General features: G+C 38.3%; 1 protein-coding gene across 6 annotated transcripts; it reads left to right on the top strand.

Moving 5' to 3' along the window:
* Nucleotides 1-245: 245 nt before the first annotated feature.
* Nucleotides 246-25,719, top strand: PSEN1 (presenilin 1). 6 transcript variants are annotated; one of them, XM_066321299.1, is made up of 11 exons: nt 246-304; nt 2,847-2,990; nt 7,539-7,795; nt 9,177-9,318; nt 12,923-12,990; nt 14,625-14,845; nt 16,679-16,777; nt 18,032-18,115; nt 18,971-19,144; nt 21,151-21,269; nt 21,576-25,719. In XM_066321299.1, the coding sequence occupies exons 2-11, from the start codon at nt 2,907-2,909 to the stop codon at nt 21,729-21,731; spliced, it is 1,404 nt and encodes a 467-aa protein (XP_066177396.1). In that variant the 5' UTR covers nt 246-304; nt 2,847-2,906; the 3' UTR covers nt 21,732-25,719. The 6 variants fall into 6 exon arrangements, 5 of the variants coding, with proteins under 5 accessions (XP_066177396.1, XP_066177398.1, XP_066177395.1 ...); XM_066321301.1 differs by lacking the exon at nt 246-304 and adding an exon at nt 4,700-4,738 and having other exon boundaries at nt 2,403-2,990; XM_066321300.1 differs by lacking the exon at nt 246-304 and adding an exon at nt 4,614-4,738 and having other exon boundaries at nt 2,404-2,990.
* The last annotated feature ends 355 nt before the right edge of the window (nt 25,720-26,074 follow it).

Here is a 26,074-nt window from a genome sequence, read left to right as displayed (position 1 = left end):
CCTTTCTCCAGTTCCCACCCGCGTGTCTCGGTTCCCGGCACTTGCTGACGGCAAAGCTCTCGGCGTGTTCTTTCCGAGGCGTTCCCGTCCGCCCCGCGCCCCGGGGCTGTGGCGGCCGGCCGCGGCTCCCGGCCCGGCCCGGCCCGGTGCGGCGGTGGCGGTGCGGCCCCCGCCCGGGACGGCCCTCGGCGGCCGTCGGAAGTGAGGTGTCGGCGGAGGGCGGGGCGCGGGCCGGAAGCGAGCGGGGCCGGGCTGCGGGCGGCGAGGAGCCGGCGGCGGAGCGCAGGGCAGGGGCGCCGTGCAGGTCCGTCTGTCAGCGGGGGGGGGTCGGCCCCGGCGGGGCGGGCGGGGGCGCGGGCCCTGGCGGCAATGGGGGGCCGGGCGCGCTGCGCCAGCGGGGCTGGCCGGGCCTGGTGTTTGGGGAGCCCTGCGGCACACGCCCGCGGGCCGGGGAGGGTCACTGCCGCTCCCCTGCTGCCCACGGAGGGGCTGCGCCGGGCCTGGGCACCTGGTGGCGCCGAGCGGGGTCGGGCCGGAGCCTGACTGCACCCTCAGCGCCGCCGAGGCCTCCCGGGGGCTGGGACCGCACTGCCTCGGCTGCGGCGAGGCTGCTCCGGCCCCGGCGGGGCTGAGGGCGGGGGCGGCTGCTTCTTGCTGCTCACTTGAGGGAGAAAGCACGGGTTAGCCGCGCCGCGTTTGGCTGATGGATGCTTGCTTTGCTTTCTCTTCTGCGAGGAGCTTACTTGCGTGTCACCTCTGTTTATTAGGCTAAGTGTAAGCGCATGACAGCCACAGTTGTAACTCCTGTTGTTCTGACCTAGGACAGCCAAAGGAAGAAAGGAAGAACTTTTTTAGACAGGCTATTTTAACATTAACAGCTTCATTAGAAAAAAAAGTCTTGGTGAGTCGCTTTTCAGGTAAAACAAGCAAAGTTTTAGTTTGTGTCTGTTTATGCACAGTTCCTTTACAGATGTCATTCATTCATACTTACATTTCAAATACAAATTTTATTTATTTAGAAGTATAAAATAAAGTTGTTTGGGAAGATATCCTAAATTTATTTTCTGAGCTCTTGAGTTTTCAAAAGAAACTGTTTTTACCATGAATTTTGGGGACTGTCGTTCAAACTTTAGTGTAACTCTTTTATCAGTTACTTCTCCCTCTCTTCTGATTCTCTCTTCTCGTCAGTAGCTGAGGTTTTTTTATTTGATGAATTTGTGGTGGCATTCTTTACCAGTCTGTATGTAGGATTTTGTGGTTGGCATTTCATTTTGGTTTTTTCTCCAGTAATTTAATTAGAATTTTTACATGCTGCTATGTGAAAAATTTCATTCTGATAGTCCACATCTGGATGAATTTTTTCAGCTCTTCACATTGTGGTTGCCCTGTCACTGAGAATTGCTACCAAAAGCAGCCTTAAAACGGCCTTGTTTTTATTCTGTAGCCCAACCAAATAATTAGAGTAAAATTTTAAAACTAAGAGAAAATTAATATTTATTTTCATCTGATCTTACATTTAAATAATGTTTTTTATGCGATGTGCCCTATTTTTCATGGCAGATGTGGAAGGGAGTTATTCTAGTGAATACTACATTCACTTTGTTTTTCCAAACAGTTAGCATGTTTCCAGTAGACTTATTTAATTGGTGTTGCTTCCTATTGGCTCATCACTAAGTTAGCTGCCAAAGTTAGTAAGCAATGTGCCCTAGTCCTGTTAGATACATGTTTATTCATAAATAAACAGCTTCTGTTCTGTTTATGAAAATACGCTTAGCTCTCTCAGTAAGATGCTATCTTGCAGCACTTCTGTCTTGCTGCTGCCAAAAGCAAGTGGCTTTGCTTTGTAATGTCCTCTGTTGTAAGAGTTTTACAAGATCTCTCAATACATTAGCTGAGTATACCTAAAGCAGCAGAAAAATATTCTTATTTTCTTTTCCTGGGTTTTTTAGTCCCATTTTAATGAGTAAAATTACTATTAAGAGTTCTGATGAGTGCTGGAATTCACACAAGGTAGGAACAAGAGCAACTTGAGATGGACTGGCACTCCACCCTCACGATGTATTCATTATTTATTTTTTATATGACCAAGACTGTAATTTATCTAGGCCTGCTCATTGTCTCTTAAAATTATAGGGTCTTTCCTGAAATTTAGTTAGGTCAGTCAAACTTCCTCTTTCCCCTATATTGCTGTATCCTCTTTTGTTATATAGTATATAGTTGACATAGGACAATTTTACCATCTGACTTTCTTATGGAAGAACATATAAAGCTGTTACTTACATGTGTGGATGTAGCTGGTACATGTAGGGGACTGAATGTTAGTTCTTGAGGCTCTGAACTACTGTCTTGTATAGCACTATGCATCTTGTATAGCGCTTGTATAACACTTGTAGCATTACAGTGTTAAGGATGTCTTGATTTTAAACAATCAAGTGTAACTCAGTCATCCTTGAAAATTACTGTTAAATTTGTCAGCAATCCAAAACAGAACAACTTAGAGCAATTGTGCTCTGCTGAGATAAAACATGGAAGTTGTGCTCTGAGCAAGTGTGGAATGCTTCTCATTTGTTGCAAAAGAAGGAATGGAGAACTGCTTAAATTATTAGGTTGTTGCTGACTGATTTCTGTAGCTGATGAACTAATTTGATAACACTTATAGGCTCTTATTTTTGTGATGGAAAATCCCTATTATGACCTCTTAGTAGATGTGATACAGTTTGGTATCATGATTAGATACAGAATGGCTGTCTTTGTTATACGTGAACTCCAGAAATAGGAGTAGGGACGGGAGGGGAAACTTGGTCATGTTAAGAACAAAGGCTTTTTACACATCTCTTTCCTTTCAGCATCTCAAGAAGAAAAGTCCATTTTGTGTGGAAATAAGTGATTCCCAGAGGACTGTCCCAATGACAGAGCTGTCTGCACATTTACCCCAGTTTCAGCATGGGCAGCTGACAGAAAACTTCCCTGATACCCACCTCAGCAACACTGTATGTAACAAACAATTTTAGTACCTGCTAGCAGTTAAATGGGGATGAATAGTTTGTTGGGATAAATTTTATCTTTCTGGACTGTTGTGGTGATAAGCAGAGCCAAAAGAAATATGCTGCAAAATATCTGATGTTCTAAACTCATTTTTATGTACAGATAAGACCTCCCACAGTTTAAAGTGGTGTAGGAGTGACCAAACCATCAAGGAAAGAAAGAAAAAAAAAAAAAAAAGGAGGTCAAACACTGACACACTGACATTTGCAGTATTTAGTGAGCTCTCTTGATCTGCCTGACTGTGGTCGGCTTGGTTCACAGGTTTCTCAGTCACAGAGTTAATTTTAGTCTAGGTAGAGCTTGAAGCCTGGGTTTTGCTATTGCTATTGCTGGAGGACTGATCCTATGCAGGAAGAACAGCTGTCTTGTCTTGTGAATTATTCTCAAGGTTCTTCGTGGTTCTTGAGGTTTTGGGGGAGGAGGAACTCAAAACCTTAAGTTTTCTATGATTGCTTTGAAAGACCTAAGCGTGTTACTAAAACTATACCAATTGTACCGTATGCATTTTGGAGACATCACGTTTAGATGATCTACTTGGGTGTGGTGCTCAGGCTCTTACGACTGGTCACACTGTTCTTTGTTCCTGCTATAGCTCTTGAATATCAGGTTTCCTTGTGGCACGGAAATGCTCTTGTGAGGCTGGGCCACTTGACGTGTCTATAGCAGTAATTCAAGAGAATATTCTGATTCCTGCTTCAACTCTTCTATACAATCAGCAGTTTAAATAGAATTTTGGAAAAACCACAGATAAGCATCATGCTTTATCAATAAAAATATAAAACATTTGAAAAATTAAAACAGAAATGTAGGAACTTTCCTACTGTATCCTTTCTCCTTTTACTTCAGAGGGAATGAAAAAGGTTTCTTTTTCTCTTGGACAGGCGAGAGATTAATTTTTATTGAACACTTCTCCAGATTAAAAAGGCAGAGCTCAGTGATAAGCTGTGGGCTCACCACCCTTACAGTTAACTTGGTGATGCTCCTTTACCAGCAAAGGGTCCTATGTTCTCCTCACTAACAGACTACATTGATGAATAACTGCTACTTGTGCTTTTCCTTTCCATGTTTAAGTAACTGTAGTTTTGATACTGAGTTATAATGATGTTACTCCCCTTTACACATCTACTTTGTTTTTGTACACACCTAGAAAGTTCTTTCCTGCTTAAGTGTATACTAGCTTCTGTGGCTAACAAGTCAGCATGTGAAATCACTAAGCGCTGTAATTTGCCATCTCTTCTAGTCACACACAAAGAGTTCAACACAGTCTTCAATATCTGCCACGGCATAATGACCTTTTAACGTCAGTGGTGTATGTGAGAACTGATGCAGTCCATGCCCGCTGTCAGGCATGGTGGTCTGCTCCTGATGGATAAATCTGAATTTAATAGCTAAAAACGTCTTATCGAATATGCTGTGTTTTAATCTCTTGGTTCAGGGGCATTGGTCTGGGTTTACTATTAACTATTTCCCTGATAGGGAAAGAAGCCACTATCATTTGCTTTTGATATTGTTTATTCGCCTGAAAGCGCGTAGTTCATAACTTACATTTGCTTACGGTGTTACAACAGGTGTTACTGACTTTTTAGCTTCAGAGTTTTCACTTTTAACTATGTCTGAGGAAAGTGAAGAGTCTGTTCCTTTGCTTCCACTTCAGCAAGAGTCCATGGCCTCTGCTCTGTTTAATACTGATCAGGTAGGATATAAGTGTACTTTGTTCTTTTAAGCAGTGGGGCACACGCATGTCACATTTAGCTACACTTTAGTAGCTTGAAAGGACAACTTATTTTCTAGCTTTAAGTGCGAATAAGAGAGTAACTTGTGTAACTCTTGATGCTGATCTGGTTTTCATGCTGTGTTTTAGTATGTGAAGGCCTTTTTTGATTGCATCTTTGTTCCTAAATGGAGCAGGAAGTAAAATTACACACATTCATCTAATTTCTTCAGTTTTTCTCTTTGTGTTTGATATAACAGGTTTTTGTAGTGGTGTGCTAGCTGATCAGGCTTTTCCTTTGGATGTTTTTGTGTTTGTTCTGTGAAGCTGTAGATTTTTAATTTATTTCAATATATTTCTGTTCCAGAGATGGGGTAAGTGCTCCCTCATGCCAGACTCTTATTACAGCAGAGAAAAAGCGACATATTCGGCAAGTGTGCAGAAGCCTAAGTACTCAGTCTGCTCTGCTCGTGCAGAGTTCCAAGACTCTGTTCTTCTTCAGTGTGCTGTTACTTATGATCATCTTAGACAGTTTATTTAGATGGTTAAGTTTATTGTTGTAGACTGGGAAGAATGGGGTATTTTACTATCAAAGTGAAAAATGTTACATTTCTGCTGTATTCTGTACAGAAATAAGTTTAGCTGTAGCCAGCATTTCAGATTAATTAAACAGGATCTCTTTATTTGCATTCTCTCAGATTTCCACTTCTATCTGACTTTGAATAATTGCATGTGAGGCCTTTATGCAAATCCCCAAGTGATTTATAGTAAATTTTTTATTTAGTAAGAAATAATTTTGAACCCAGCATCTTTTTCAGGACATATTTCAAGTTAGTGATACTAAATTCAAACTGAGCTTAAAACCACGCTGTGACCTAGTTTTAATTATTTAATTTAAGCAAATTTAGTTTGGGTTTTTCTCTCCTTTTGAATTCCATTTCCTTACTGAAAAATGAAACAGATTTTCTTAGAGGACAGATCTTGAAATCCTGCTGGGCTTGATCCTGATGATACCACAAAAAAAGGAAGGAATAGGCAGATCATTTGGTGCATATTGTTACTTTGTACTGCTTTGTAAAAGCAAATTTTTCATGAGTTGGGTAAGTTGTAAAGCTTCAACCAGGGCTTTTGCAGTGTCACTATTTACAGTTCAAAGTCCAGGGACTTGTGCTCCTTAATCACTCAAATGCTTTTAAAAACTCCTCTATGAGTTTGTAAGTATGTACTTATCTTCTCTTTTCTGAGGGCGGGGCTGGGAAAATTCTTTCGAGAGACTCTAAAATTATTATTGATTTATCAAACAACTACAGTCAATTAATGAGATTCCAGTCAGCAGTTATGTTTGGAAATGCTACTGAGATCAGGTAATTCGACTTTAACATTGCACATTTAACGAAAAAAACTACTTGAGTAGGAATACTTAAGGAAAAAATCGTTAGGTTATTTTCAGTTCCCTGTCTTATGTCTAGATCAATTTTGTGAAAACTGAGTGATATTTTAAAGGTATTGCAAAAGGTGTCATCCTTCCATTTACTGTACATTTTAATCTAATGCTGCTTTAGTGCACTTAGTCAAACAGAACTGTTGTGCAGGAAGTAACTCAGAAGAAATGAGATTAATTTTGTAAGGAATCAAAAATATTTTTGTCTTATCTCGTATATTAAATCTCTTGAATTTGAACAGTACAGCACTGATTTTGCACATGGTAATACACTGAGAAAACAAGTGGTCTGTATCAACTGTCAGAATTTAGTGCTTGTTTAGAGTGTCTGCTAATGGTTTTATTTCTTTGTAGTCCGGAAAATAAAGCAGATCACTCTCCTTTAGACACAACATAAAAAAGGTGATTGCCCCCTGCTCATGGTGCTTCTTAAAGAGGGCGCAAAAGATTTGTGACAGCAGGAGCCTGGAGTGCAGGCCTGATCATTTACCAGTAGATGATGTTCCCAGTTTGTGCTTTTGCTTCCACTGGAAGTTTACCACTGTCTTGGCATTTAAATTATACATTTAATGTTTCGTGTATTATACCCTTCATGTTTCAGTATTAGGAAGAACGGGAAGCTCTTTCATGTTTGTGATAAGAGTGGTAGAATTTCTTCAATATCAGTGAAAGGATGTGGCAGTAGTTTCCCTGGGAAAGAAGAAAATTTGCATGCTTAATTTACTGCATTGAAACTTAGGGGTCAAATAGCAGTCTAAATACTGAGAATTACCTGAGTTTGATCACCATTTCTGTGTCATTCTTCCTGAAAATGTGAGAACACCATACCTCATGAAAATCCATTTTAATGTATATTCTACTTAGCATACAGTAAAGGAAGTAGATGAAAATGTCTACTTGGGCTTTTTATGGAGAGGGGATCATAAACATCTGTTTGGAATCAGTTTTCTTAAGGGTCAATACAGTTCATTCTTGTCAAGTTACAGGCATTCTACTGTCATATATCCTTTTACCTACTGTAGTTTAAACCAAGGGAAAAAGATGCCTTTATTCATCTTTTGAATTTCTGTTTAAAGGAAGGGTAACACAGGCTCTTAGATCAACCAGCCTACTTTTGACTGTTGGTGTTTTTTATGTAAATGTTTCTAATGTGACCCTGTGCTCCCATTCTTTTAATAACTGTGATGCAGTTAATTACTACTGTTTAAATCCCTACTGTAGCAAGTTTTCTTGGCAACAAATATTATCTTACATGTTTCCTCCTCAGGGTGATCTTTAGCTTAATGTACAAGCACATGTTTGTGGAGAGTAGCTGAGGAAACTGGGTTTTATGTGTTGCAGAATGACAACAGCGAAAGACGTCGCCATGATAATAGTGAGCGCAGAAGGAATGACAATGCCGAGTCTGAGACTAATGGGCAGCCACAGAACAACGTTCAGCAGGTGGTGGAGCAAGATGAAGAAGAAGATGAAGAGTTAACACTGAAATATGGGGCAAAACATGTGATTATGCTGTTTGTGCCTGTCACGCTTTGCATGGTGGTTGTTGTTGCAACTATCAAGTCTGTCAGCTTTTATACACGCAAGGATGGACAGCTGTATGTATCAGTATTTCCCCCGATCTTTTTAGTGGACTTAGATAATTTTCTTTAAAACCTCAATTCTTTTGGAGTCTGATTCAAGCAGTGAACTTTCTCTTGCCTCTGTTTTTCCCTTCTCCAGTCTAGAGATAGTTTTGTTTTACTCCTTCCAGAAATCAGACTCTTCTCTTTGTGGTGTTATTGACATTTGTTGTTTGTCTGGTGACCAGTGGGGATAATATCTTGGTTCTTACTGCTTGATTCAAATCCTAGTCCTCATTTTAATACTTTATCATGCTGTGTGGTATTTATGAAATAAACTCCATCCTGAGCCAAAGCCATTTCACTTGTACTATGCTAGAATAAAAGAGTTTTGGGAAAGGAACAAAACAACTAGTGCAAATGAAGTAACATATATGCCATGTTCTGGTTTGCCCATGCTGTTAGATAAAGAAATTCAAATGCAAGGGGAATTTAACTTCTAGACGTTCACTTCTGGTGAAGTTATAGAAACTTTCCTGGCAGATGTTTCTGTAGAAGTTTTTTGGATTTTGGTAAAATATTAACGTTGCCCAGAAAAACCCACCAATTCCAGTGAAAGCTGATTTGAGAGAAGGAGGGCAAAGGAAGAATACTGAGCCTGTCAGAAACTGCAGCAAGTCATAGAATCACAGAATGTTAAGGAGCTGGAGTAGACCTTAAAGATGTCTAAATGTTCCACTGTAAAAACATTTAGACAAAATGATTCAAAGTGTGTTCGACTTTGAAATGTTTGTATAATATATATGCTTGTATAATATATAATATATAAAATGTTTCAATGAAACAAAGTTCTTCTTCACTTTAGAAGCTGTTGATCATAGAATTCTTTTTTTCTTTGAGGTTTTTCTTGAGCTTTTATTTCTGCTAAGTGTTTTCTCCCTGTCTCTCCTTCCCTCCCCACAATGAAGTAGTTGCCCCAGGAGATTGTATTTCTTTAGGATCGAATGAGTTGAGCCCATGCATTGTTCTGTTGAAATCACAGGGGAGCCTTTGATGGTAAATCCATAGGTAAAATTCCAAGTGCACTGGCCAGCACACGAGTGATAGCATGGGAGAGTGGCAGTAGCACACAGTGTGAGAGTAGCCATATCAAACTGCAGGCAGCTATGGGCTTTATCTGCTTTACAAAGCAGAAAACAGTAGAAATCTAGGAATGTAGGAAAGGCAAGTCTTCTAAGGAATTCAAGTTTGCCTAACATGATACTATGTCACCTTTCAAGTTTTGCCTTAGTAGAAAATAGATATGCTTTTACAGCTCTGAATTAAAAGATTACTACAGTTTTGTTTGATGTTGGCCTCACATACCAGAAACGTCTGTGCATTTGGTGTAATTTCAGTTGACTTTTTGTTTTTGTAGCATCTACACTCCTTTCACAGAAGAAACAGAGACAGTAGGACAGAGAGCCCTGAATTCTATTCTTAACGCAGCCATCATGATCAGCGTTATCATTGTCATGACCATCCTCCTGGTTGTGCTTTACAAATATAGGTGCTACAAGGTAAGTAGTTCTGCTAGTTTTTTTTATTAGTACAATGTATTTAGAGAATGGAACAAAATGAAGGCTGAACAAGGATGAGTGAGTGAAAGTAGCAGAATTGGTGATTTTTATGGCTTTTGTTCATTTGGCACAAATCAGGGCAAAGGCTCAGTACTATCACTGCCATCTGTCCTGTCAGTTAGAAATAGGGTGACATTGCTCTCTGTTCTTTTGAAATGTTTATGCACTGAAATCTTTCTGTGGTCAAGAAATACAAAGGACAGACTTGGTCCTATTTTGAGGGCTCCTCTCTCCCACCCTGTCACCAGTACAAACGTCTCCCGTCAGTGTGTGTGGCTGTACAAACCAGGCAGAATTCGTATGGCCAACACAGAATCTCTAAGGCTCTTTGTGAAAGGCTTCAATCATGTAATGATGTAATCTAGGCAAGTCCAGGCTAAGCATAATTAATTGCAGTGCCGCCTGCATGGGAGGAGTTGTCCCTGACAATTCCTGGTTTGTTTTGGTCTTAACGATCCATTTCACAAGGCTTAGCCTAATAAAACTTCTCGGTATGCAGCCAGGACCTTGAATCTGTTTCACAGTTATAAAACACATAGTGGGATTCAAAGGTTTGCTTAATTTCATTTTGTTTTCAAGGGGGAACAGTGAAACCCCTTTACAAATTATCTGTGGAGTGACAGGAGAAATTATTTTTGCCCAAATCTACGTACATTGCGGAATACTGATTTTTAACATATGGACCTTCACTTTTATCATCGTGTGGTGTTACATATGAACTGTCAAAGTGTTCTAGTTAAACTGGCAATTTTCTTCTTTCTAATGAGGTCAAATAACTACTGTGCTTTAACTAAGTTCCTTAGTAGCCACTTGGTTCTCCTCAGGTGCTGAAGGCAACAACTAGTTTTTACTAAGCTTTTCACATTTCTGATGTCCTTAACCTTTTGAAGCACAGCGTATTCTCCATACAAAAATAATTGTTCTACTAAAAATTAGAATTATTAGATACCAGAAATTTCCTGAGGTTATATTTTATGCTAATAACACTAAATAATTAAATTATTTTTAAATTTCTTGTCAGAGTATTTCTATGCTGCTATATCAGAATGCTGTGAAATGTAGCTACCTGTCAATTGAGTTCTATTTTACATGCTGTTCTATGTGTAGATTGTAGTCCAGATTATGGGGAATGGAATTTATAATGAAACAATATTAGGTCTTCATCTGGTAGTGCTAATTTGCTTCTCCTCACACGATTTTTATCTGAAAACTCTTGAAGAAAGGAAATACTACTTCAGCTTCTCCATTGTTAGTTTTTTGTGGTTGTCTTATACATTATATGTTAAGCATAATCCTGGTTCTAGCTGCTCAATCTAACCAGAAACAGCATCTTTGAAGGAGATTATTTTATTTTCTTTTTAATTTATTATTCTCTGCATTGTTCACTGTTTCAGTCTGCCTAACCAAAGTCTGACTGCTGTAGCTCATTGTAATTCTCTGCATCCTGCAGCCCATCCTTAATTTTTATTCAAGTTGTAGCAGGTAAAGCCAAATTTGTACCAGCAATCAATTAGCGTCAACATTGTTGTCAAATTAAGAGTGAAAATTCTTTAACGAGAAGGTAAAAAAACCTGTTGTGGTACCCTGCTAGGAAAACAGCCAGCAAAACTTCCAAGAAGTACTTTGGAAAAGTCACTTGTGAGAAAAGAGATCAGTGATCTGGAAAATGCTATAGTAAATGAGATATATGAGAATAGTAAATAGTATAGTAAATGAGAATAAAGCAAGCATCTGTATAAAATGCTGACTTAGATCAATTCTTGAAACTATCTCTTCTAGTTCTGTTGACAGTAGTTATGCAAGGTGTGTAGAGAAGTTGGCTGGTGTGTGGAGAAGTTTGCCTTGATGTTTGACAGCATCAGCATTCACTATTTTTTTAGGATGAAACATTACTATTCACTTTATTTTCTCAAGTGATAGGAGTTTAAGAGCTTATATTACAAATACAAGAACTACAAGTAGAAGTCATGAGACAGCTTTCTTTGCTGTTTTCTTTAAGTAGTTTCAACTGATTTAACAGAGGAACAAAGTTGCTCTTGTTAGGTCCCTACTTAGTAACCTTACAGGTTGTTGGAAATTTTGGTTCTGTTTCAGTCAATACATACCAATATTCACCTTTGGAAAGGTTCTTTCTCCCACTTGCTATGAGTGGTGACATTTTCAAATACTGAGACAGATACTTTGGCAGTTTTCCTGCAGCATCTTTACAAGCACTATGCATATTACATGTAGGAATTTCTTAAGTCTTTTTGAGAGCATACTAGCAAAAGCCAGTCTGTTAGATTAGGAAGTTAAATGACATGTTTTATTAGGTTGAAAGTTAAATTTGAACCTCTTCTGAGAAGCAGTGTGAAGGAGGAGAATGAATGTTTTAATAATGGCTGAAAATTTTGAAAACACATATGAAAAATTTAGCATTAGACTCAATGTTCTAAATTACTAACTGTAATGGCTAGATTCTTAATTTGCCAGAAAGTCCTGATTGCATCACGTAAGTGTGATTCCCTTAGTCTTTGTGCATATGCACTTTACTTTTAAGTTAACTTCTGCTAAATATTTTAAGAATGTAAGATGCATTCTACTACACATGTTTAAGAAGAGGACAAAGAGAGAACACAGTTTTTTAACAACTTTTGAATACTTCAGTCTGGTGTACATGTATAGCACATGTAGCCAGTTAATTTTTCACTGATTGTGTCTGTTCAAAGCAGGATTCCTCATGTAGCTTTTGATTTCTCGATTATTGCTTCTGACCAGTTGTCTACTTGTAATACTAGGTCAGGTTTTATAAAAGAGATTCTGTGCTGGGACTGACACATGTTCAGTCTTAGTTAAGAGATGTCAAGAGTTTACTGGAGTTAAAGGGGTGTTTGATTGTGGTTTTTTAACTTTGCACAATAAATACTAGAAAGGTACAATTCTGTCAATGCAGTCTTAAGTGCCTGTCATTTCCAGGTTTAAATCTTTGAGTGTCCCTGCTGAGTACAACACTGAACTGTTCTTTATTGACTTGTTGGGCATATAAGTCTGCTCTCATATCAAAATTAGGAATTACGTCTGTAGATGACTGATAGAGAATATAGAAATCTTTATATAGTCATTCACAGATCATCTTTCGGTAGATAAGCACTGAAGGTTTTTCTGGGTTCCAGCATTTAATTGTATAACTGCATTCTGAAAATGGTATGAAGTCAGAGCAGCACAAAAGTGAATCATGTTTTCCATCTGTGTTCATGCTGGGTGATTCTGCTGTGTTATAATGCCACTGGTATCAAAATGGTCTAAAAATACGCAAACAGTAGTTTTCAGTAGAGCTAAAGAACATCTACTGAAAGTTCACAAAGCACTTAAAATTCATAAGTGTAACGTGAAGTACACCAATGTGCATAGACTAAACATGAATGTAGCACCAACCAAAGAGAGAGACATCTTAAATAATTTTCTTGCTTTAAACGAAAGGAAAATTAACCTTAAAAGCATTTTAATAGATGCTAAATTTAAAATAACAAGTCTGAAACATCTGTGTTGTTATCTTCTTCTTCAGGTGATCCATGGTTGGCTTATAATTTCTTCTCTTCTGCTGCTTTTCTTTTTCTCATTCATCTACCTGGGGTAAGTGAACTAAACCATTAATATGCTGTTTTTCATGGATCACTTTAGGGATGTATTTATTTTAGAAGTAGGCCTTGAATCTTAAGAGGAAGGACAGTGAGTAAGCTATTGCAATAAAATTCTTAGTTTTATATAGGCTGATAGAGTACACAAAGAGCGATTTATGGGTTTATAGTGGATCTGATTAGGTACAGAAGCTCATCTGTACTTAATCCAGCACACACATCACCAGAATAAGCACATCTTGCTTATCAGAATATCTTGGGAGGAGCTTTTTCTACTGGCATGTCTTCTGATAATTTCATTTCTCATTGACATATGACTCAAGGGCAGTTGTCTACATCATGGTGTTTACATTTGATTCTTAGCAGTGTATGTGAAGGCTGTTTGTGTGGAAGTGGTGGAAAAGGGTGAAAAGAATCTACTATCTCATCAAAATACGTTCAGCACTTTTCTTCTCTAATTTGGAAGCATGCCCTTGTCCAGACATCAAGAAAATCTGGCCAAAATATTCAATATTGTCTAAAACGAGCAGCCTCCTGAGGGTTTGTAACTAGAGTAATGTCATGAAATTATTGTACTCTATATGTTTTTATGCCACTTGATGACAAATAGTTCTCTTTGAAGAAGCTTATTTGATTTGGTCTCTTGAAGGAGATTATGGTCTTCCCTTCAGTCACTGATTTTTGCTAGAAGTGATCTGTGATGCCTTTTGTGATCAGTAGTTTCTCTAACCCTAACAATGGCTTTTGAAATACAAGGCAATTTCTTCACCTGTCCCTCCTGCCTTACAGCAGTGCTGGCTTCCTTTTGCCAGAGGTTCAGAGAGGGAAGGAGTTTGTAGACCAATTATACACGACGACAGTAAGGGACATCCTGTTAACACTGTACATCTCAAAGGTCAAACACCATACATCTCAAAGGTCAACTGACAGCTGCAGAGGACAAGTTTTCTGGAAGAAAGTGTTATGCAAATGACAGGGTTCTTAGTGGCTTGATGGGTTGGGAGCAGCAGATTCTGCAAAAAGCCATCACAACCATTTCTTCCCCAAGTCAGCAGAAATCACCTGTGACTTGGCGATGACATTTGTCTATTTTGGTTTTATTTACTGAGGTTCTTAGTTTATAGTATTTAGTGTGACAGGGAAATGGTTCATCCAAAAATAAAGCTTTTTACTTCAGTGTTTATGGGGAATAATAGAATAAACATGTGTCTTTGAAGTTATCAAGGCATTCCACAGGCAGCATGTAAGTAGAGGGAGATCTTTGCATGCCTTTAAAGATCCATTATAACCTCAGAAGTTCTGATTATTCTGATTTTTAAAAGTTATGAGCATAATCGAAATGACTGATTTTGCAGTAATGTCCTTTCCTGTCAGTTTCTGCTTTCATTGAGAAGGAAATAGAACATTAAAGAAAATTTTCAGAAAAGCAAAAGAGTTGATGTGGAGCAAACACTGCCAAAATTAATCCTATTGGGAGGAATAGTTAAGTACTAATTGGAGAAAGAATTTTACATTTATGCTACTACACTGAATATGAAAATTTTTCAAAAAATATTCTGAAGTTTTCATCTGTAATTTGTTTCCATTGTTTCAAGCAAATGCAATCTGTATTATTTTCCTTTTTTTTAGCGAGGTTTTTAAGACTTACAATGTTGCCATGGACTACATTACGGTGGCACTCATGATCTGGAACTTCGGTGTTGTGGGAATGATTTGTATCCATTGGAAGGGCCCTCTTCGGCTCCAGCAGGCATATCTCATTATGATAAGTGCTCTCATGGCCTTGGTGTTCATTAAGTACCTTCCTGAATGGACTGCATGGCTTATCCTGGCTGTCATTTCAGTGTATGGTAAGTTTGGGAGCAAGGCACAGTAACAGGTCCTGTGGTGAGAATTTCTTTTATTCCTTGACTTTTCCACTTGCCTGACTAGACCTTAAAAAAAAAGATGTGTGTGTATCATCCAAAGTAGCAGATAAGGCGATTACAGACTTCATAAATAAGATCATGATCCTAAACTGAGATCAGTTCCCTGCAGCTGAAGGCTTTGTATTACTGTGTGGATCCCATCTTTCTTCATGTTGCCTGGACTGTCTAGATTCTTTGGGGGAAGAACTGAAGTCATTCAAGAGAGGAGGAGATGAGAGAGACCCATTTTGATCTATTTTATGATGGTGGAGAACTTCCAGATTCTCATTTTCCCCAAGAATCTTTGGAAACCCTTGTACATTCATAATTTAGGAGCTTGTTGTTTCTGTACAGTCCCATACAAATATAGATCTGCCCAACCTGTGAATTGCTCAAATTTGTGGACATAGAAACAACAACCTAATCCATACCTGATAATAGAGTGAGAAAGAAGGAAGGATTAAGAGCAGTTTGCGTTGCTCAAAGTAATTTTATATTTAGAAGGATATGGTTATGAGATCTGATTTGTTGGGGTTTTTTTAATTCATTGTAGTTGTCACATACTGCTCTTTTTCAGAATGATGGCTGAGGAGCCTAGGTGTAGTTTTTCCATAAAACTTTAGGGGGCACTGAGCACTTAGTAAGAAGATTACTGTATTCCAAATACATTTAATTCCAGGCAAGACTGAAATTCAGTTACTTAGACATAATTAAAACATTACAGCTAAGTGAAGATGTGCTCTTAATTTAAATTTTTGGAAGCGTGTAAGTATGCTGAATGTGTGCTCTCAAAGTACTGATCATGATGAAGACTGAGAATCTGTCCAGATGTAAGTGCAGGGGTTGATAAGATTTCATTAGCTCTTATACATCAGTGTACTCCTTAACTGTCCTCTTTCTTCAGGGAGAGGAAAATTGTCCCTTGTGTGTATGCTCATGGATCACAAAGCACATTAGGAAAACTTCCCATCCCCCAGCTCTATTTCCACCCTTCATACACTGAAACAAATCTGAGTGCTCCAAGCATTCAGCCTTTATTCAGTGATAGCAAAACGAAATTACTTGAGATCAACTTCCAGGACCATGATGTAGTTGTTTTGAGTAAATGGGATGTAAGTTTTCAAAGCCTGCGACGCACACCAAGAATTCTTTGCTTGACTGGGACCAGCAGTGGTGCCAGGGCACTTGGCTCAGGTGCAGAAGGCCTGCTCTGAGCAGTGCGCAGCTCCTGCAAATCAGCTGTTATTTCAGTGTCAGGTGTAGCTTCAAATTAATTTAAAGACATATGGTGAATGAACAAGTGCAAAAGGCAGTAGCAGTGTTAGAGCTCTCTATCCCAATATGCCTGCTTCACAGGAATTAAGTAAGCCTCACCTGTCGTCTTAAAAATTCTTTTAGCATTAAATTTAGGTTACAAAATCTTTCCTAATAGAAGGCAAGCTTGGGGGATTTCCAAGATGGTGGTTGAAGAGTAGCTTTCTTGAATAATTTACAGGTCAGCATATAGGCACAGTTACATCTGCAGTTGCATAATATCTTAAGTGAGGAATATAATGTTTTAAAATCTGTATGCATATTACAGTAACATGTAAAATAGGTTGCATAACTGAGAATATTAAAAAGGATTTGCTGTAGGATACTGAATTGTGGCTAGTGGCTGTCTTCAAAATCTGTATTCAGGGTGCATTTTCTTACTTCAGGTCCCTCCAAGTGTTACAGAAAAAAAAATGTAGCTATGTCTGCAGGGATGTAAGATCTGTTTGCTCTTCCTTTCAGATTTGGTTGCTGTCCTGTGTCCTAAAGGTCCTCTTCGCATGTTAGTTGAAACAGCTCAAGAGAGAAATGAAACTCTCTTTCCAGCACTTATTTACTCCTGTAAGTACATTTTATTAAATTATTTAAGCTTGCAGTCACCCAATAATCTGAAGCAATCTTTTCATTTTTCTGGGTTTTAATAAGATGCTTTTCAGCTTGATTCTTGATCTTTTCATTTGGGCCTCAGTTTTCCTTTCACTGTTGACTGAAAAACATGGAACATCATCTGACAGACATTTCAATATAAAAACTAGCATGTTTTGTTCCAAAATACAAACAAGAAGAATGATAACAAACCTTGTTTTGGATAAACTACTATATTCTTAGGCTGTGAATTAAGTCTGTTCAAAGGGAGCAATTGTTTCCAGAAAATATTTACCAGCTTTCAATCCTTAAATAACCTGTGTCTTAGTATAAGAAATGTGAGAAACTACTAGAAAGAGGCTTGTTTGCGTGACTGTTTTCTTGATGGCGTGTCGTTTTTGGTAAATTGTTTCTCCCTGCAGTTGTGAAAAATAACGTATTGAATTAAACTTGCTGTTGTGACCGGTGTATCAATTAGTACATAATTCCAACTGTTTCTGAAGTTCTCTGTTGCTAGTCACAGTCACGTGGATAACAGTGAAAGAGGCTAATCATAAGTCATTATGCTACTGGTGCTTCAGACAGGCCTGTGTTTGGAAGCAGGAAGTGTGCTGCAGGCTGGGCACTTCAGGGACAAGCTTACTGTGAAGAAAGGGGAGGACTTCCTTTATCTCTCACTGGTTCTTTATCTGTCAGACTTGCGCAGCACACTTGCATACTCTGTTTTGTGAGAGGAGAGGTTAACACTTGAATTAAAATACACCTTTTATATGTAACAACATTTGGTTACCTCCAGATTGGAGAAATTTTTGTGATGGTGAAGGCAGAGAACAATTAACTTTGTTGTAGATACTCCCTCTGAATTGACATAACTCTGTAACAGTGTTTGAAGACCTTTTTACTGCAGATTAAGGAATTGAGAAAAAAAAGTAAAGAAATTGTTGATTTTCAGAATGAGCCTCATATGTAGAAGTAATTTGTCTGGCAACAGCTGTTGCCATTTTTTTTCAAAATCTAGTAGAAATAAAATTTTATTCACCAGTTTCTGTAAATGTGTTGTTGCTGGTAATGGCTGTGTTCCAGATATTATTGTGCTTTACTTTAATGAGAGTAAATTTGCCTGTTGGAAAAGATAGTTGTAGAAAAAAACCATGAAAAATGAGAAATAATGGTTTCTTACATCTGAAGATACAATTAGCTATGCTGTTACGGTTTGGATTTTTTTGATAGCAACAATGATATGGCTTGTGAACATGGCTGAGGAAGATCCAGAAGCCCAACGGAAATCCAGAAACTCCAGTTATGATAAGAAAGGTGAGTTTTGCTTTGACAAACCTTTGTCACTTTATTGGAATATAAGCTTATGGATACTTATCTTTTAGCTTTTTAAGAGTCCCAGGTGCTGTAGAAGAGTGAAAGCATGGAATCCTAATTAAGAATGATCAATCTTTCAAGACTTGAAAAATTATTTACTTATTGTGCTGTTAATGTTCTTGGCATTCATTTTTCTGGGATCTGGAATGTTGGTGTTGAAATGACTCAATATAAAACTAGTAACTGAGCTCAACTGCTTGTCAAATGGGGATGATAAACTGCTTGTCAAATTGGGATGATAAAGCGTAATACCAACTCATTTATATTTATATTAGACAGAAATATGCCTAGCCCTTTTGGCTGTGCAGATAGTGTTTAAAACATGGAATTTGTTTATTTGTATGTGTTACTAAAGCAGGATGCTGTTTCTGAATTTAGCATGCTTGAAGGCATCCATGTGTATGTAACTTTGAGAAGTTTCCTATTTTACTGGAAAATTAAGCTGTCAGTATCAACTAAAGAAGCTAATTAAATATCAGATGAGAGTTTATTCCTTAAATTGTGATCTTTGTTAGATCAGAGAACTAACAAAACGGAACTTCCACTTTCGTGTGGATGTACTTCTGAATACTAGGGCTTGAGTGCAAAATGTTGGAACTGTGACTGCAGAGTATACGTTGACTCCTGATTGTTTAAATATTAAAATCCTATTTGACTCTGTGTGTGTGTCAGTGTTAGATGTTGCTAGGTATTATGGAGTACCTCTTTCTATCTTGTTCTTCTGTGATCTAACATGTGGAGAGACTCATGTTTTAGAAGGCACATTTTTGTCTTAAATGCCTTTCTTCCTTTGAGCTCCAGCAAGCCGGAGCCAGAATGAAGATGCTGACGCAGATGATGGTGGCTTTAGTCAGGAATGGCAGCAACAAAGGGACAACAGAATAGGACCCATTGAATCAACACCTGAATCACGAGCTGCTGTTCAGGCTCTACCCAGTAACTCTCAAACTAGTGAAGACCCTGAAGAACGTGAGTATGGATTACTGTATCTGAAAAGCTTACTAAAGCTGAAGCTAGTCAGTCAGGCATCCTGAGTACATAGTTGCAGGATTCTGTGAGCTGTTAGCAAGTTGAAGAGATGCTCTTGCTCCTGATGAATGCTGATATTCCTCACAGGAATAATGGTGTTGCTTTTTGGTAGCATTTCGTTTTGTTGCAGGAGTGAATAATGTTGGCCAAATTGCTCTTTAGCTTGATACACACACTCCAAACTTTCTCTCAGACCATTACATGGTCAGTTGCATTAGCCTTTGTCTTTTTCGTGCAGTGTTCTGCTGTGTATCACCTCTTTTGCATTTTAGGCTGTGTAAATTGAGTCATTACCAGGTTTTTTATTAAGATTAAACTGCTGTAATCCACTTGGTTGGAAGCAATGTTTAAAATCTGATTGGAGACTGAAATGAATGCAGAATGCAATGGGTTTGCATAGTTTTCTCCAGCGTCTTGCTCTAAGGTGGAATATCTTTGGAGAGTGTGTGATATCAGTACTCCAATACTCAGACTCTGTTTTAACAGACTCGTGATTTCCAGTTGGAGTTCAAGCTGCTATTAGATTTGCAAAGCTCTAAATAAATTAGCGTGTACCTGTCTAATAAACTGCTCTCCCCATGTGTTGCTGCCATATTTTAGCAGATGCGGCTGCTTCCTCTGCTTATCAGGTGCTCCTCTGTTTAAAAATATAGAGACTTCTACTTTAAGAACAGTTTTAAAATTTACTTTGTCTCAAAAAGACCAAGTTCAGCATGCTGCTAATCCTTTTTCATTTCCAAAACTTAAAAAAACCCACATTAAGATGCAAAAATTCTAGCAAAGTAGCTATTTCAGTTAATTTTTTAACTAAAACTCTCATCTGGCCAGGCTAATAATTTTCTCCTTCCTGTATTCCTGCAGTGAGTAGTAATGATCCAGTCAGACTTGTCAGCCAGAGTTAGTTTACTACAAGTCTGGAGTATCCAAGGTCTGTTTCAGCGGTTAAAGGGTGTTTTAGTGCTTAAGAGCTTTTCAGGAATGCACTGTCCTAGGCATTTTATTGGAGGCCTGTTGAAAGAGAGTAGGGTTGCCTTTTTTCTTTTACGCATTTTCTCCCTTTTCTTTTTCCTTTCCCCTCTCCCCACACCTTCATAATTAATCAGAAATCCACCTATGTCTTCATGTTCTTAGTTCCTCTTGGAACTCCAAAGTGAGTGTTGAGCTGCACTGTAGTGAGGTGGGAAAGTAATCAATAGCCAAATGAAAACAGCTGGTCACCTGATACTGGCCATTCTTACTTAACATCTCAGACTAAAAGCTCAGAAAGTGAACTGGCATTCAGGAAATCTTACAGAGCTTGCATAAATAATTGAGTATTGTGCTTTCAGAGTTGTTGCTAAGGTGGTAATTATTATATAAAATAAGAGAGAATGAATTTTCCTAAATCTTACATCTTGGCCTAAGCATGTTGAGATTTTGCTTCTGTAATATGCTCTTTACTTACACACAAGTGCTTTTGAGAACTACCTGCATAAGAATTCTGTAGGAAAATTGGGAAGGCAGTAGAATATTTTGCAGTGTATAGGTTTCTAACTGGTAAATAATACATCGTCTGCAAGGGGTTTATTTTTTCCCCTCCCTCAGCCAGTTTAAAGGAATTGCTCTTCAGTATTCTGTTGAACATGACAAGACAACCAAAAGTGAACACCCCTCCACAAATAAAACTACAGATATCTGAGTTTATATATACTGCATATATATGCCCAGGAAAATAGGAGTATAGGCAAATTCTTATTAAAGAGTGATCTAATTGAGTGATGGTGTGTTTCTAAGCCATCTTGTTTCACAGGAGTTTATCACTTGATTCTGGAGTGGTACTAATTTTGAAAATCAGATGTTATTTTTAGCAAGTCTTGTTAATAGTAAATATGTATTATTCTTTGATGGTTACTGACATGTAATATTAGTAGACAGAGACTTAATGCTGCCATATGTTCACTTTGCAGGAGGAGTAAAGCTCGGTTTAGGAGACTTCATTTTCTACAGTGTCCTCGTTGGCAAAGCCTCTGCAACAGCAAGTGGGGACTGGAATACAACTTTAGCATGTTTTGTAGCCATATTAATTGTGAGTATAATGTAAAATTATAATAGGGATAGTTTCTAATGTTCATCAAGGACAAAGTTGTAACTGCTGCATTTTGTCTTTAATCTTGTTTATTGGGAGGCCAGACTGAAAGCTGGTGAGAACTTTAACTGTGATTTTCATTGGCTATACATCTGTCACTAAAGCCTTTAATTTAGGAAGATGTAAAACAACCTAGAGAATTAATATTTATACATATATATATATATATTATAACCTTTTACTTGTCAGAGCTCCCTAATTTCTCCCTATGTTTTTGTGTTTTGTTTTTTTTTTCTTTCCCCTCAGGGTCTGTGCCTTACACTTCTGCTTCTTGCCATCTTTAAGAAGGCCTTACCAGCTCTTCCAATCTCCATAACCTTTGGGCTAGTTTTTTACTTTGCCACAGATAACTTGGTGCAACCCTTTATGGACCAGCTAGCATTCCATCAGTTTTATATCTAGCAGACATGATGCTGAAATGGATATTTGTAGCAAATCTGGGAGGAGGAAAAATGGTTTTTCCCTCAGTTCTCAAGCGAGACTGAAGTCAAATACTCAAGATTCCAGGGTGGAATCATTACAACTTCCTCCAATGGTGGTTTTTGGTTTGCTTTTTTTCCTGAGACAACTGCTGCACTGGGCACCATATGAGTTTTCCTGTGTGAAAGTGGCTTCTTCCTGATGGCCAGTCTAAGCCAGATGCTGTTATATCAGAGGTCATCTGATATACATATCTCTGGTAAGGACCACCCGTGTGAAAATTACTAATGCTTCCACCAGCAATGTGATATCTTACCACAGGCTGATTGTTTTCACAGCGCTAAGGGTGCTGAGGACTTCCTTGATGTTAACAGAGGAAGCTGACAAATCACATGGAACTTGTCCCTGTAACTGCTTGAAGAGAGAGAGCCCAATCTGGACTTCTTCAGCAGTGGTATTTTGACAGTGGAGTCCCAACTGTGTAACAGGAAAGGACTTCTTAGCAATTCAGCAAAGGGAGAAAGTACTGTCACTCTAAGAGTGCTCCATGACTTCATAGCCTCTGTGCCTGAGTGTGTTTGGTTTAGTAAATTTAAAAGCTTCTTTTTTTTTTCCCACACTGGAACTAGAGCCTCTTCTCAATTTTAATACTGTGTATCCTCAAGCATGGAGTGCACCTTCTGTACACCCCCTCCAGTTTATGTAGCTGCCTAGACTTGGACAGAATTTTTTGGCAGTAGAGGACCATAAGGTCCTAAATTGGATCTTGCATTCTAAAAGGTTAATAAACTACATTAAAAAGCAGTTTTGGGACTTTCTCTTTGTGCTCTTGCAAATCATTTTGCTTGAACACCATTTCAAGCCCTGCATTTGAAAACAGTCACTAACAGCACGGACTGCATCACTGCATCACTGGTGGATGTTCCTTCTGTTGGCATTCTTATGAAGTAAGTGGGTGTTTGCAGCAATCCCAGATGGAGTTTAGCTTGCCAGATCTGGAGATCAAAGTGCTAATAGGAGCTCTTCTATTGCGGCACTGAAATTCTTAGTCATCAAAAACATGGTTTAGAGTTCTGTTGACCTGAGTATTGATCGCTCAGCTGTCTAACACCTCAGGTTGGCAAGGATTTTTTTTTTTTTTGTGCTGTATCTTTATTGGTGAGGATACTTAAGTGAGAGATTGCTTAGTGTCACTAAGGAGCAAAATTTGTAAGCCTCTTCAGTTTAATTATCTCTCTGGTGAGGAACTGGTGATTGGTAAAACGAAGGACAATTCAGTATTGCTGAAAAGAAGATAGGAGGTTTTGAACTTCTTATAACAAGAGTCTGTCAAACCTTAAAACTGCTAAACTCTGATTTTTTTCTTCATTTGAAAGAACTCATTTATGAGTAATTGCTTGGAAATGAGATGGGTGAGATCAAGTTGGTTTTCCCGTAATTTCTTACTGTGTACAAGTAATATTTTTTCTTGGGAACCATAGTGAGTGGATGGGCATTCTGTTTTACTTGCATCTTGATACTGAAATCTTTGCCAAGTTGAGCAACTGTCAAATTCCTGACACTTTTACCTTTTTTCCCTGGGGTTTTGTTTCAGTGCTTATAGATTAATAGGACTGAAACATTGGAGATGCACACCACCCATTGCCCAAGTAAAGAAAAAAGGGCTGTGACGTATAAATCTGCTTTAAAACCAAGAAAGGCGTTCTTTGATTGTCTTTGTTAATGTATGTCTTTTCCAGTATGATTGTTAACTGTGGTGTTAGCATTTACATTTTCATAAAATACATTGTCTTGTCTCATCAAAAGTACTTTTATTCATCTCATTTGTGTGCTGATTCCTTGTGGATAGCATTAATAAACCAACTATATCAAAATTGCTTACGGTGACTTTTCAAGTCAAACTTGTTTGTGTTTTCCGGCTTAAATTACTGTTCCATATTTTGTTGCAGTGAAATCTGACTTAAAACAGGTTGGTTGGTGAGGGTTTTAGGGATTTCTGTTGTCATTTTTTGGTTGGTTTTTGTGTTTGGGGTTTTTTGTAACTTGTCCCTTTCCTGAGCATAATATCTAAGCAAATTCCCTTGTGTGTTTTATTGGGCATCCCAGCTATAATTGCATTGTATAGAGCAGGTTTGCTAAGAGTTGACGTCACTGGCATTTGGATATATGAGCAGGCTCTCAGTTAAGGGTTGTTACTTAAATGCAGAAGTCATCTCTCTCATTTCTTTTTTGGCTTCAGTGTGCACCTGGGGAGCATTAGCTCCATTAAGAGTTGCTTTAGAACCTGTAGAAATGTACAAAAGCCTTTTCACATACTTGAATGGGTGTTAGATGTACAACCCAAGGAAGAACCCAGAACCTTCCAACACTACATTGCCAATCTTCCACTTCCCAGAGCTGCTTCTCTGATTCCGAAGTGTTAATTTCTGAGCTAGTGTAGAGTTACAATGGTGGAGACTATAGAATTTGTGTTCACAGAAGCTGTTCAAGTTTGTGTTTGAATCTCAAAATAAATTTAGAAGGGAAATTGCTTTTATAGGCAGCTATATGTTAAAGTACACTGCTTGTTACCAGGTACACCTTCAAAAACCAGATGAAATTTTCGAGATTTGCCCTCTCAGGCCAAATCATGGTAGCTTATGTTTCAGATGAGATCTTGCAGCTAAGGATTATCTCAGAGCGGAGGTCCAAATAAGGTGCCAGTAAGTTTTGTTTGCATTTGGGTTGTTGCTACACAAGTGTGAAGACTGTGTCACTTTTCTCTACTTTGTCTTGAAACATCGATCTAATTTGAGGTCATGATTCACCTTGGTTAGATTGTTGTAACTGAAAGATTTCTCCTAAGTAGTCTGCATTTTTGAGAGAGTTTCCATTATTATTAAATTAGTATGTTAATGACAGCAAATTAGACTGTAGCACCGAAAGAACTATGCTGTAACTGTAGTAGATTCATCCCTTCTGTGCTCAGGCAGATCGACTGATAACTGTTGTGTGGCTGTTCCGGTGTTAATACTTTGAAACTGGCTATCACAATAGCTTTCTCTCCCCATTCTACTTACATCTGTAGGTCTCTTTCTTTGGTTAAGATTCAATTCAATATATAAATAAGAAGACATAATAGTTTTCCTAAAATCCAGGCACTTGCATTTGTCTCTCTCTCTCTTTTTTTTTTTTTTTTTTTTTTTTTCCCCCTTCTATTGGGGGATTTAATCCAGGGCAAAGAAAGAGACTCTGGAAGCTGGTTTTAGCGAAGCCTTAGGGTACTGTTGTAGCTGTGTAGGGCTGTTACAGTCACACTTAAATTCAAATGTCATCTGTGTGAGGTGCATCCTGAAGGTGTAAGAATGTGATACTACAACACACTCAGGATAGTTCTGGATGGGTAGGTGATGACTTCTTTGAGCCAAAAAACATCAAGGGCTGTGCTCCACTAAAATGGCTGATCTCCTCAATGTACAAAGCAGAAACAGGCTATTTCAGGCATGGGGGGCTGGTGCTTCTCAGATATAGATATGTATCTGCACCTATGGAGGTACAAATTCATGTACTCTGGACCTGTAGAGGACAGCTCTTGTGCCATTAGTACAGCCAAGGATTAAACATGCAGAAGTAAATTTTGGGTGGATGGTACTGTTCAACAAAACTTACCAAAATGCTTTATTCAAAAAATTACTTCTGACGATGCTGTTGAAACAAGTTTAATAGACTGTGGAACATGACTGCACTGCGATTGCATCTCAGTGGTAACTTGGTCATTGGAAATGTTGAAACGTGAACTAGAATGAAATTCTTTTACACTCAAAGCATTTGCTGTTTTCTTTTTTACAGACACTGGTTTGTACATAACCTGAATTGAATGTGAATGTTTTTTAAACACCTTTCCGGTTCTTGATAAGATACAGTTTTGATAATTATTGCAAATTTTCCTGTATTTGTCTAATTATTAAAATAAAAGTTGCATGGATCCTGATTCATCTTGCCTTTACTACATTATTTTAAATCCATCACTTAAAGCTCTTGGAGGCATAAGCACTGTGGTTATTTTTATTCAACATTTAATGAGTAAGATTCCTTTCTTAAGGCATTTAAGGAGCCGCTGTATTTCCTAGCAATAGAGCTTCAACTGGTTTTTGTGGAATTACTTTCTTCTAAAAGCTACTTTTTGTGTATCTCTAAAGAGTCAGTCAAAGCTGTTGCAAAAGCACCCATAAGGTATAATTAAGGCACAAAAAATGAGATTATACTGAAACACCAGCTGGCACAATGAAGACTACCACGCAAAATACATAGGATGTTCAGAAAGAAAACATTTCATGAACAGTGTT

This window comes from Sylvia atricapilla, chromosome 6, assembly GCF_009819655.1.
Source record: "Sylvia atricapilla isolate bSylAtr1 chromosome 6, bSylAtr1.pri, whole genome shotgun sequence".
NCBI classification, from domain to species: Eukaryota; Metazoa; Chordata; class Aves; order Passeriformes; family Sylviidae; genus Sylvia; species Sylvia atricapilla.
Note: the sequence above shows the minus strand (reverse complement) of the source record. Positions and strands in the feature narration are given on the sequence as shown.

Coding starts and splice junctions, on each gene's coding strand:
- PSEN1 (XM_066321301.1), top strand. CDS start 2,805: ATGTTAAGAACAAAGGCTTTTTACACATCTCTTTCCTTTCAGCATCTC. Junction 2,991..4,699: donor ATACCCACCTCAGCAACACT/GTATGTAACAAA, acceptor CTTCCACTTCAG/CAAGAGTCCATGGCCTCTGC. Junction 21,270..21,575: donor GTTTTGTAGCCATATTAATT/GTGAGTATAATG, acceptor CTTTCCCCTCAG/GGTCTGTGCCTTACACTTCT.